The sequence below is a fragment of the Lepisma saccharinum genome, chromosome 3, assembly GCF_977018435.1.
Source record: "Lepisma saccharinum chromosome 3, izLepSacc3.1, whole genome shotgun sequence".
Classification (NCBI taxonomy): Eukaryota; Metazoa; Arthropoda; class Insecta; order Zygentoma; family Lepismatidae; genus Lepisma; species Lepisma saccharinum.
Window position 1 is genome coordinate 114,954,372 of NC_139231.1, and position 14,268 is coordinate 114,968,639.

At 33.9% G+C, this 14,268-nt stretch overlaps 1 protein-coding gene across 1 annotated transcript in view; it reads left to right on the top strand.

The window, feature by feature from the left end:
- Window positions 1-5,446, top strand: part of LOC145985335 (spondin-1-like) — a 41,367-nt gene extending 35,921 nt beyond the window's left edge. Inside the window, exon 14 of the mRNA XM_083119231.1 lies at window positions 5,095-5,446. Within this exon, the coding sequence (XP_082975357.1) occupies window positions 5,095-5,187 (93 nt within the window). The 3' untranslated portion in view covers window positions 5,188-5,446. The remainder of the gene's footprint in view (window positions 1-5,094) is intronic.
- The last annotated feature ends 8,822 nt before the right edge of the window (window positions 5,447-14,268 follow it).

Here is a 14,268-nt window from a genome sequence, read left to right on the forward strand (position 1 = left end):
CATGCAAAATTGAAAAGTACTTTAATAAATTAAGCTGCATTTGAAGAAACATGATGGATTTAATTTCTTTCATTTTTCTTCTTTTGTTTTTCCAATCTTGAGGTTTTACAATGACAATCTATGAGATAAAACTATTTAAATATTCTAATTGATGCATTCTTAGTACACAATGATTGAAGTTGCATCCTATTTCTGTGTTTCCTTTCTCATTTACACACCTTCAATATTAACAGGTTTATGTCAAGCATGTTGTATTATCCATATTATGAATTCTAAATCCCTATGTAAGAAGAGGACTTTTCGTAAATGTATAATAAATAGTTAATCTTAATAGACAAGTTTATACAAGAAATTAACACAAATAATTCTTTTCCTGGAAATGATCAGTAACTGTCAACACTACCACCCTTAATTCTACCGACAAGTGGACAAGGGAACATAGCTCAAGGGTAGGTTTGTGGCATTGCCACATTTTTGTGTTTCAGCCTTGGGCCAATGCAAACATTAACACCACAACAGTTATCATGTTGCACGGATATTGTTTGGAGTAAAAGAGTGCATAGCAGGGAAAGAAGGCAATGTATAGCGTAGAAGTAAGCTTTGGCAATGGTAGGGACTGATTCACTGACCAGCATGGGTGCCCACAGCCAACCCCCCCCCCCTGAGATTTCTGGAAAGAATTAATGTAATTCGAATGGTGAAATTGTAGAGATATTTTATAGCAAAAAGTATTGTTTTCTGCGACTTATAGGCTGTAAGTTACAGCAACTATCATTATTATTATTATTATTATTATTATTTGAAATAGGGTTACATTTAAACTTACAGTGTATTTTACATTGATTATTATAAAAACAGCTTTTTGTCCTACGTGAATTAATGTTAAGTATACAGTTATGCAAATTGTATATAGATATACAGAATATGGAAATTACAAATGTATGTAATTATAAAAACATAAGTAGTAGTAGTAAAAGGCCTACTTTTTTGTTGTATTTGTGTTTGTTGTTTAAAAATAATGTGTTTGTGTATGTCTTGTGTAGTAGTTGTGCTCTCTAATGTGTTTGTGTTTGTCTTCTGTAGTAGTTCCTCCATTCATATTGGGGGTTAGGCGTAGAGCTGACAACTCTGCACTGTAAAAAGCCATGTCAAGAATCAGCAATATAAGGCCATGGATGTTCCCAAGGTAAAATATTCCGGAGGTAAAATAGTCCCCCGTTCGGATCTCCGGGTGGGGACTACTTTGGGAGGTCCCTGGACTAAGGATAAGATCTACGTTAGGAATAAGGATATTAAATTAGGCACCTGGAATGTTCTGAGCCTTTACCGGCCTGGGGCATTTCAGTGTACAGTTAATGAGATAGTTAGGTATAAATTAGATGTAGTAGCTGTCCAGGAAGTTAGGTGGCCAGGAGAAGGGAATTGTAAAACTAAAAATTATACTTTTTTCTATGGTGGTACTGAAAATCATAATTTTGGAACAGGCTTTTTCATAAATAATAGAATTATCTCGGCTCTTAAAACAGTAGAATTTATTAATGATAGGATATCATATTCAGTTTTACAGGGTAGGTGGTGTAAAATTATTTTAATAAACATACATGCACCAACGGAAGATAATGATGATAATACTAAAGATGATTTTTATACAGAGTTAGAACAGGTCTTTGATAAATTTTCTCAGTATGATATGAAAATTCTGTTAGGTGACTGTAATGCACAGATTGGCAAAGAAGAGACATTTAAACCCACAATTGGTAAAGAAAGTCTTCATGAATTAAGTAATGATAATGGTATAAGATTGATTACTTTTGCAACCTCAAAGAATTTAATTGTGAAAAGTACCACTTTTAAACATAAAGATATCCATAAATATACCTGGTCTTCTCCAGATGGTAAAACTCATAATCAGATAGATCATATTCTCATTGATAAGAGAAGGCATACTAGTATAATTGACGTTCGTACACATAGAGGTGCTGACTGTGCCAGTGACCATTATTTAGTAATTGCTAAATTAAGAGAAAGACTCTCAGTGATAAATCATAAGCAACAAAATCTAAAAGTTATAAAATTTGATACAGGAAAGTTTACTGATGAAAGAATTAAGAAAGATTACCAAATTAAACTGTCAAATAGATTTGATGTTTTGCAGGATTTAAATGATGATGAAAATATAAATGAAACAGACGTAAATAAGAATTGGGAGCACATACGTAATGCAATAGAATCAGCAGCTAAAGAAAGTATAGGATACCATAAACCGAGAAAAAGTAAGCCATGGTTTGATAATGAATGTCATAATCTAATAGAAATAAGAAATCAGGCTAGACTTAGGTGGTTAAATAACTCTGATGATACAAATCTAAACAATTATAATAGAATAAAGCGAGAAGTTAACCGCACGTTTAGAAGTAAAAAACGAGATTACTTGAAAAGCAAAATTAACGAAATTGAAACAAACAGCAAAAATAAAAATATCAGAGATTTATATAAAGGTGTAAATGAGTTTAGAAAGGGGTGGCAACCTAAAGTAAACTTGATAAAAGATAAAGACGGTGATTTTCTAGCTGACCCAAGCGATATTCTAAATAGATGGAAGAACTACTTTAATGACCTTTTAAATGTCCATGTAGGAGATAAATCAGAAGTAAATGAAGTCCACACAGCAGAACCTTTAGTTCCAGAACCTAACTTGACTGAAGTTAAAGATGCTATTAAAAGGCTAAAGAATAACAAAGCACCTGGCATTGATTTAATACCAGCTGAGTTAATTAAATATGGTGAAAATTCATTAATATGTCAAATTCATAAATTAATTTGTTTAATATGGAATAAAGAAGAAATCCCTCAACAGTGGAAAGAATCCATAATTGTTCCTGTGTTTAAAAAAGGTGATAAAATGAACTGCAATAATTACCGTGGAATTTCTCTACTCTCAACAACATATAAAATATTATCTAACATTCTTTTAACAAGACTAACCCCATATGCTAATGAAATTATAGGTGATTATCAATGTGGATTTAAACGCAACAGATCAACTACAGATCAAATTTTTCACATCAGACAGACACTCGAAAAAAAGTGGGAATATAATCAAAATGTTCATCAGCTATTCGTTGATTTCAAAAAAGCATATGATTCGGTCAAAAGAGATAAATTATATAATATATTAGTAGACTTTGGAATACCTAAGAAGCTTGTTAGTATGATAAAAGTATGCACCAGTGAAACAGAAAGTAAAATTCGTGTGGGTATTAATATGTCTGACAAATTTACAATTCATGATGGGTTAAAACAAGGAGATGCATTATCTCCATTGCTCTTTAATTTTGCCTTAGAATATGCTGTTAGGAAGGTAAACGAAACTAAAGAAGGACTAAAATTAAATGGTGTGACTCAGTTGTTAGCATATGCAGATGATGTAGACTTACTGGGGGATGATGTGAATACAATTAAGAATAATGCTAAAATATTTTTCAAAACTGCTAAAGAGATAGGTTTGGAAGTTAACAAAGAGAAAACTAAATATATGCTTACAGGCCGAAACCAAGTGTTAGATAATAATCAAAATCTAATTATTGGTAACAACTCGTTTGAAACAGTTTCCAAATTCAAATACTTAGGAGTAATATTAACAAATGAAAATTATATTAAAGAGGAAATAAAAAGTAGGCTTAATTCAGGAAATGCATGTTACTTCTCTCTTCATAAACTTTTGTCTTCTCGTTTAATATCTAAGAAACTAAAAGTTAAAATATACAAAACAGTAATTTTGCCTGTAGTATTATATGGGTGTGAAACTTGGTCCCTTACATTGAAAGAGGAACATAAATTGAGAGTATTTGAAAATAGGATCCTTAGGAAAATATTTGGACCTAAAAGGGATGAGGAGACAGGTGAGTGGAGAAGGTTACATAATTTAGAACTACATAATTTGTATTCATGTCCAGACATTATTAGAATAATTAAATCAAGAAGACTTAGGTGGGCAGGCCATGTGGCACGAATGGGAGAGGAAAGAGGAGTTTACAGGATTCTTGTTGGGAAACCTGATGGTAAGAGACCAGTAGGAAGGCCAAGACGAAGATGGAGGGACAACGTCGAGATGGACCTAAAGGAAATCGGTAGGGATGGAAAAGAGTATATAGATCTTGCACAAGATAGGGACAGATGGAAGGCCTGTGTTGCTGCAGCCATGAACCTTCGGGTTTAAGAAGGCTAGAGAGTTAGTTAGTTAGTTAGTTAGTAAAAGACCTATTAAGAACGAAAATTGAATAAGGAAATTATAACACCATTAAGCCTTGTTTCCATGATATGAAAAACTCAATATGCTGACCAAGGCAGAAATTTATTTTATTATAAAACAAACTAAACATTTTAAATAATGAAAATATACTCGTTTAGCATTTGTTGTATAATTTCCTCTGAACTTAATGGAAGATAAGGATTATATTGGGATAATACAGCTTTGAGGGACAGGAAGAACATATTTAGGAGGGGTCCAGGGGTCCAGACCCCCCGAAAGACTTACCAAGTACTAAAAAGAAGTAATGAAAATATTAGCATTTGTTGCATAATCGATGGTTATCAATTTCCTCTGAACTTTTTTAATCAAGTTAAAATATACAAAACAGTAATTTTGCCTGTAGTATTATATGGGTGTGAAACTTGGTCCCTTATATTGAAAGAGGAACATAAATTGAGAGTATTTGAAAATAAGATCCTTAGGAAAATATTTGGACCTAAAAGGGATGAGGAGACAGGTGAGTGGAGAAGGTTACATAATTTAGAACTACATAATTTGCTGTTATATCTCTATTTTTATAGCTACAGTCTTTTTACTTAATCATGTAATAATAATATAATATTAATTTATGTATTGTAATTAGTATTAATTTGATTTAATATAATTATTTTAATTTAAACACATTATTATTATTATTATTCCTCAGACACTTGCTTCGGACCCCCCCCCCCTCCCGACACATATTTCTAGATACACTTGCCTGTACGAAATAGTCAACTCAAAACCAAACCTGAAACAGAATTATACAATTCACACTGAATAAAATGTTGCTTTATTTTCAGATGCCTGCGCAAAATGGTGGTAAACGCTGTCCCAAGAGATTGATCAGATGGAAGAAATGCAAACTTCCTTCTTGCACTTCCACCGAGACATAATGTTTTTCTTCTTTCGTGAAGTTGAGCTCATGGGAACAAAAGAAAAGATCCGTGTAAAAATATTTTCATATATGTACCACAAGATTCATCATCATAACATTTTTGAATTTCACTTTCTATATTAACGGTAGCTAATATACATAGAATTATATTTGTATTTTTTAATATGTAGAGAGAGCTCAACTATTCTGCTAGTGGTTGCATACTACATGACATAAGCTCAAAGGAGTGAATCTGTATGAATTATCTAAATAAATAGTCCTTCTTTGAGTTACTTGTGATAAGAATGAATTCTAAAATCAACAGAATCCTTTCTCATTCTAAAAATAATTATGTTAAATCTGAAAAAGTTACAGCATGTACTTTATTTTAGTTCAAATTTGTACCACATGGGTTCTTCCTTAAGGATGGAAATTTCTTCTTAGCAAGATATCAAGGTAGCTTAAAACATGGTTATAGGCCAAGGAGGGAAATCAAGGTCAGTGCCAGTGCAATGTGGCCAGCTATGTCTTCCTTCCTGGAATATCCAAATATTTGGACTAAAATGAGCGTGTTGTGACTTTTGTCAAGTTTACTGTCAGTTGGACCTTTGGCTGATGTCAGGGCAGCTTTTTTTTCGAAATTCCTCTCCTTTCGAAAAAGTTCCACAAAATTAAAAATTTGAAAAATTACATCTGCTTTAAAATTCGTTCTACAGCATTCAAGTGAATCTTCGAGTGGTGTGCCTTTACTGTTCTCCAGATATTATCAATAGTTTAATATAGTTGAGAACTGAGAATATCTAGGCAACAGCGAAAGCAAATCACATGAAGATTCATGTGAATGCTCTAAGCATATGCAATTTTTCACATTTTGGAATATCATAGTGATTTTCTGAAAGGATAGGAAAATTCGGAAAAAGCTGCTCTGGCATCAGTCAAATGTTCTTAACAAACTTGGCATAGCCTGTACTTATTTCATAGTTACCATACTTACTTAAATCAGATTGCATGACCTACCTTGCAAGCTATTACCATTATGTTTATCTATTATTACCATCTAAGACTAAAGAGGAAATACATGTTCAAAAAATAAGAGGAATGCACGATTCGTAGAATAAATATTCTTTATTCATTTTCAACTCATTTCAAAATTTCTTCAATACTTTACAATGACATTCCATAATTTTTCTCTCAGCAAGGTATACACACTTTCAACTAAAGTAAGTGTGTAACCAACCATAATACTCACTTCTGAAAATAAAATCTACACAACAAAATACCAATAATACCCACTGTTTAAATGGTGTTTCACAGCCCAAATATTGGCATTTCGTAGAGTACACTTAATTTTACATATTGAGGAATTCTTAAAAGGATAGTACACTTACACATACAACAAAAGTTATTTGGATGTACAAACTTTAATACGCAAATTTTTAAACTAAAGAATTAAATGCCGAGTATGTGAGTATTAGGCCTATGTAATCTAATGATCCAGCATTTAGCTTCCTAATAATATTTTTAAATTTACACAGATAAATAAGACCAAGATAAATATTAAACCTTCAAATCTATGGTGTTTTCTTCTGTATGATATAACTGAACATTTATGCTGATTTTATACTAACTTTTCAATATATATTTTTTTAAATAACAAATGTATATAAAGTTTAACATTCTTTTTTGAAACAACTTCCCCCTCTCTCTCTTTCTCTTTTTTTTTTTTTTTTGGGTGACTCACACATGAGCCGAACCAACATCGACATTTAGTATAGGAGTAAAATCCTACATTACAATCAGATAAAATAAAAGTATCTCTTTTATATATAGGAAAAACTCACAAACAGAAAATTATCACAGTAAAGGTTGGAAGTTGCTAATTGAGGCAACAATGGGGGAACAAATTTAATAACTTTTAGTGTCTGTGTCAGCATTTGTATTGCTAAATTTGTTTCGATGCTGCTTATGTTTTGTTTGCACTTTATATTTCTGCTTTTGAAATAAAAGTCTGAAGAAGTGAGCATGAGACCTCTTGAAATACATCCAAAAAGATGTTATTTCTTTTCTTTTTTAAATCAATATTTATTAGAGATGGGACAGATTAATTTTGAACTTTAGCAATATCAGCCAATATATGCATATTGGTATGTACTGATCCGAAATGCTGTCATATTATTTTTATATTCATATTCTTTCATTATTCATTGAAGAGTGGTGTGCAAAAGGAGTGGGGGGGGGGGTTGGTGAGAGTCAAACCCCCCCTTTTGCCCAGTATTCCTAAAAAAAAAAACTGTCAAAGGTAGGAAAAGATGGCAAAAAAGTATATGAAACCCCTTCTTTCTAAAATCCTGGTCACACCAGTGAATATGAAGATACAGATCATATAACATGGTTATAAAGTAAGTGTCTAAATATGCAGTTTCTTTATCTAAGGCAAAACCTTTTGTAGTTACTTTGCCACATACATTACTAAAGCAGAACAAATCAATCAAAATCTGCAAGGAACATTTGCAATTTTGCATTGGATCAGTAAAATATCGGTTGTCAGTAATGGTAAATTTTATGTCTATAGTTTATTGTTATTGTAAAAATTTCATATTGATCCATCTCAATTTTTTTAAAACAAAAAGTTATTCTGATATATTGAGGGATAATATTTTGACAATTATCATTATTTGAAATAGATAAATTAATGTTTAATATCTGTATTCATAAAAGAAAGGCCATCTACGTTAGTTGTCACAATAGATGCAAGTACACATGCACTAACTGGAAGAGTCCAGTGGTCAAACAGGGGGGAACAGACAAGGGAAACAAGCTTTGTGAAACTTGCTGCTGAAAATACATTAGGAGTTGTAAAACACATCAAAGTGAGTGATAATGAACAAAGCAACCAAATGCATACAAACAAAATACCAATCAGCATGTTTCTATGTAGTCTGACAGTAGTAAGACCTTATAGAACAACCAATTTTCCCGGTATTAAGTTTCGGCAATTTTTAGTTGTTACTCTCTTCTGTGGATGGCATTATTTAAAACATACGCACTCTCCCCAAACTCTCATACTTTCAAGAATGAAGTTAATATACTAAACATGACAATTATTAAATCGTCATTTCATGAATTTTAGAAAGAAAATGCATGAACATAAAAATTGGAGTTCCAGTATATTTATAATTCATAGCTCTACAGTGTTCACAAAATATTAATTTAAAAGTTCTTAATTCCACATAGAAAGAAGTAAAATATGAATAGAAAGCAACAAGTGATATTTTTAAGAGGAAATTGTACAGTATGTGACCAGTTTCCTTCATGATTGTGCAAGGGGGTTGGAAACGGAACATTAAACCAGATTTGTCCCAAATTATTTAACCTTTCATAGCTTCATGTTCAAAAATGGGATACAGGTTATAATTCAAAATTCGTAGATGTACTCCCTTGCAACAAAAATATTACCCATGCACTTGCTAATAAGTTGGAAAGGTATTTCTGTAATAAAAATAAATAAATCATTTAAAAAAAAATATTCTATACAAAATGTGTATAGACCGGATCAAGAAAGTGTGGGGCGTTACCCCCACACCCCCTATACGCCTTCATGGCGTGGTGCTATGCACAGGGGAACACTTTACCTTTTTTTTTTTTTTAAATGTGTTAATCTCTGGATAATGGAAGAGATTTCTCAGGCTATGATGAACAGTTCCTGTTCTTACCTATAATGAAATCTAAGAAGAATAAAACACAAAAATAACACAAAAGCACAGAATAAAAAACATGCTTAATATTTCTTCAAATTCTCTTAGTTACCTTTATATATATATATATATATATAAATCAAATAAGGTAAAAGGAAACACTCACCGGACAGTAGGAAAATTCAAAATTTTCCTACTGTCCGGTGAGTGTTTCCTTTTACCTTATTTGATTTTTACTTAGCCCTTTTGGTCCTCCTTGCTTTTATCCATTATATATATATATATATATATATATATATATAAAGTATCCTCAACACTGATAAGGGAATGTTAAAAGTGCAATAACTCAATAGCTGCAATGTACAACATATGGTTTAATTTTTCTATCCATGAAAGATGACAAAGAGAAATTGATAAAATGTAGGTTCCTAATGTGTTCTTGGGTGCAGGTAACTGTGTGCTTTATTTAGAAATATATGTGTCAAAATTTTACTGAAAATGGAGAATTTCTATGCAAATTTGTAGATCCTGGTAACTGAAAGCGAACCAACTGGTTCGTAACATGAACAACATTCACCTTCTTGAAATTTTCTATTGTTTGGTTCTGGTTTGATTCACCTTGGATATGGAAACTACATATTTAGAAATGTGTTTTTTTAAACATTATACTTATTCACAAAAACAATAACAAAATTAAAGATTGTAAGAGTCAAATTGGCAAATTTTCAGATTTTACCAATATGTCACTATTAGTCCCATCTGCATATTTCTGAACTAAAACTTGGGGTGCAACAGCCCTTTGAAGGTCAAGGTCTGTCAAGCGGTTCATCACTGAGTAGCATGTGATCAGTGTATTGAGCTCCATTGCTGCTGAGATCTGACTTTGTACCCCAGTCTGTTATCGCTGACGATTCCTCATGGTGTTGAGTCAACATTGACATCTTTGGGCTCTCGGCAAAGATTGAACCCAAGACTGCTTTCACTAAAGATGGAAGCTCTAACCATTTGACTGTGCAGGAGCCTGCCTATATAGGGGGTACCAGAAGCGGTGAAAAGTACACGATAGTACAAGGAAAAAAAGTTTCAGTATGGTGGATAGTAACTATACATTCCCAATTATCTCGCAAATGGTTCCTTTGCAACCCCACGTTTACAGAGTTTTTTTGCTTCTACTATCATGCACTTTTCATAGTTTCAGTTTGTGTTATCACTTCTGGTACACCCTGTGTATTTATCTTAACATCCAACAGATGAGCATGCATTTTACAATAAATGCTGACACAGACATAAAAAGCAAAGTAATATGTACATATACATGTTTTTCACAAGAGGAAATTAAGTTATGCAACACCAGGGCAATTGGTCCAGCTTCATTAGCAAAACATAACGTTACCTACAGCAAAACTGCCATTGTGTCTTCTCTACAAAAAACATGGAGAGAAAATATGGCATTGAACACAAAGAGTATCTCCTTGCACGTTATCTAATTTTGGCACTAGATGAGAAGCTATAAATATTATAACTTGTGTATAATTATGTACAATATATGAATTCAATAATATGCATTTGTGTATATATAATATGTGTATATGAATACAAGTAAAACATACTTTGTTGTAACGTTATAAGGCCTCTGGTAGTATGTGGATTTCTTTACGGTGTGACTCGATTCAAATCAAGTCACACAGTCTGTATTTACAAAGCGTCTGTGGTCCCCTACATGAACAGCTCAACATATTGGTAAATAGAAGAGTTCAGTTCATGATATATGTAGGTTTCACATGGTAAAACAACAAGCTGCCACTGTGCAGTTTACTGGAATCTCTTCTAGACTAGATACTAGCCAACTAAGGAAGTTCCCATGGTATTTTTTTTGGCTTCAGCTGTTATCTTGAACAACTGGAAGAGAGAGTATATCTGTAAAGTCAATGGGTAAGCTACTCATGAACAGGGTCAGATCTAGGCAAGTGAAAGAATTTGAGGGTGACAAAATAATTAAATCTAAATGCAATCTCCATGTCTCCTTGTTTTACTTTATTTTTCATTCACTCTTCTTATTCTCATGTACCACATTGGATGAAGCATATAAGTATTATGCTCTTCTTAGCTGTGTGTGATTCAAGTCCGACTTTTGGAAATCACCTACACATTTTTTCTGGAAGGCAGGGGGGGGGAAGGGGATAAGTAAAACAAATGTGCTGAATAGAACATTATCAGCCTACACATTTCAGGCATTTTTTTACTGTTCCCAGTCAGAGGCCTGCACGAGACACAGAAGAAACCTGCCCACAAGGAGTCGCGCCTACATACAACATGCACATCAAGCCAGGTGTTCGACATTGCGCAAGCGAGCTTCCCTGAACAAGAATCCACAGGCCTCGATGCCTGCCAGGTTTTTATCTTTTCCCAGGTACTAAGAAGTCACGTGAGACCCGATGTAGTTCCTGCAGTCAGACACGAGCACCACTGTCAGTGTTGCCAACAGCCATTATATATCATTATGCATGGCGACATTTGAATTAATGCTAGTCGCAGGTGCCTTGAGGTTGTATAACTGTTAGATTTTGTAACTTCTCAAATTAGTTTCATTACTATGTCAAACAGACTACCACATATTTTCCAAATTTGTTTTGAAGGTCTTGAAATAGGTTTGCGTGTTTTGTTCATTTTATGTTACTTTTCTGGTCTTGAAATCGTAAATCTTCTCTCAGTTTCATTTTTATGTAGTTTGTTTTGTTGAAAATTGCAAATAGCATTGCTTGCTATTTGCACTTGTCTGAAGATACAAGCTAACAATTATATTTTGCATCGTGTTACTATCAACATGGTCTGTAGAACTAGATAACTCGCAACAACATGAGCGAACGATGATTTGTTGAAAGAGATGACAATATGCAAAAACCTTTTGTAATATAAATTCTGATTTCATGTTCCATTTTATGGATCCCTGTGCTTTAGTGTTCAGCATCATGTAATATCATAAATGTAATGGTTGAAAAAGTACTACTACATTACACCTACACTGAGTATAAAATTTCATTCAGAATGAAATTTATGCAATCAAAGGAAGCTTTGTGCCGCAGAGGGGATAACAACAATAAGCAAGTCATGAACAGTATAACTTTTCAAAAATGAGTGGGATATCTTGAGCAACTAATTTGGATATTGAATTGACAAAATTACACCAGAGAGAAAAATCTGTAGTAACAGTTTTCAAAGTTTTTCGAAAAAGAGTTTAATTGATTGATTTGGTGTTTTAATCCACTTTATGCACAGTAAGGCTAATCGGGACTGGACCGACATTTTAAAGTGGGATCCGAACCACCATATGCCTCCACCGGGTATCGAACCCGAGACCACTTGATTATAAGGCCTCCCCACCAGTCACACAATGTTCTAAAATATTTACGATGGCATTTTTTGCGAAACTTGGTCCGTACTCCTTTACAGGTGTCAGCAGTGGTGGCAATTGAGGGGGGTGGGGGCAGTTGTCCCCCACTTTTTGGCACTTTTGCCCCGCACCATGCTAACCTTATGCACCAAGGGAAATTAAACTGTCCTTGTCCTCCACCTTTTTGAACCTTGACCCCCTAGTTTTGGAACCCAATCGCCACCACTTGGTGTTAGTGATACAAATGTTTTCTACCACAGAAAAAGTCTCTGCAATTTCAAATTGATAAATGTGATGAACATTTCAAGTGCTTCTTGAACAGTTTAGAATCTAAAAGTTGGCATCAGTGACTGCATGACTCATGTATCTGGAGATGGTGCAAAACCGGAATGAGCATTCACTGCAGATAAGCATGCTCAGTCTTGCAAAGGTGTGCCAGTTACCCGTGGGCAGTGGTGGCGACTGGGTTCCAAAACTAGCGGGGCAAGGTACAAAAAACGGGGGAAGGGGAGGAGGAGTGAAAGGACAGTTTACTTTCCCTTGGTACATAAGGTTTAGCATAGTTCAGGGGCAAAAGTGGCAAAATATGGGGGCAACTGCCCCCCCCTCGTCCCCCTTATCACCACCACTGCTCGGTTTTCGATGCTTGACAGTTCAAAACCCAGGCATGCAGTTCTTACTCGTTCTCTCACTCGCCAGTCAGTCAGGCTGGCGTAGTAAGCAAATCTGGCTGATGTGCAGTGCTCTGTTCACAGTGTCCGCAAAAATGCTGCACGATACTATTGTGGAGTATAATTGTACTGGAACGTATGCAAAATTCGAAGCTTTCATTTATTTTACACCTATATTATCTGAAAAAATATATTTTCTGATTACAAAATAGGTATTTTTATATTTTTATGAAATTTGTTAATATATTAAAGGAGAACTCTGGTAAATTGATGCTTATAATTGGAGTGGAATTTTCCCATCCCACTTAGGACCACTATATTAAACCTCGTAAAACAGTTTAGAGTAACAGGGTCAATATTTTGAACAACTTCTCATTGTTATAGTTTTCAAGCATGGACATTGGTGGGAATCAGTAAGAGTAATCGGTAAGGTATTGGCTCAAATTGGTATTGGCTCAGTGCTACAAAAAGTGTGGGAGAGGCAGCATTTTTACACTGGCTTAAATCCAACCCTGTTCATGAAGTCAATTAAAAATTGCAATTTATGGGCACTACCTTTACAGTGTTTCACTTCTATGGTAAATATAAATCATAATAATGTTTATTACTTTTTGGACACTTGACTTGTTTTAATAGCAGTTTCCAGTAGTCATGCATGAATTTATTAAATCTAAAGATCCAACTGAATGAAACCACTTGGTCCCATGTTAAGGCTGCTTGTAGCATGTGTGCAGCACAACTTTCAACAGTAAAGATACTATGGCAATTAAAAAAAAAAAAAACAACTTTGTTTTTATACTAACAGATTGCAAAAATCACATATATTTAAAATACTGGCAAAATATGCATGCAAATATTTTCCATAAAATGCATATGCACTCCACCAAACTTGAAAAGTTTCTCTATAAAACCCATCTGACTACTGAGCTACATACTAGGCAAGATTTGGTAGCTATACCATGTTCTATTTAACTACTTGCTTCTGTTCCTAATGGTGAGAACAACCACCTACTATGCGTTTAGCCTGTGTGTGTTATTTATATGTTGTAATATTAATTTACTTTATTTTTTACACTTTTTAAACATAATCAAGTGTCACATCACAAAAAAATAATTTAAGACTGACTAAACGAAAGAATATATGCTGTACAAATAACTGAATTATATATGTATTATATATATGTACAGATGGATGTATAGTGGAAATTCTACAGAGCATTCCCTGACATTCGCTACGAGACTCGGCGGCAAGCGGCCCGGCGTCAGTGATTGTCTTTCCGGGTGAACAGGGTCCACGACAGTCTGTTCTTTTCGCTCTCCCTGCCTTCGCTCTCTTTCCCTTT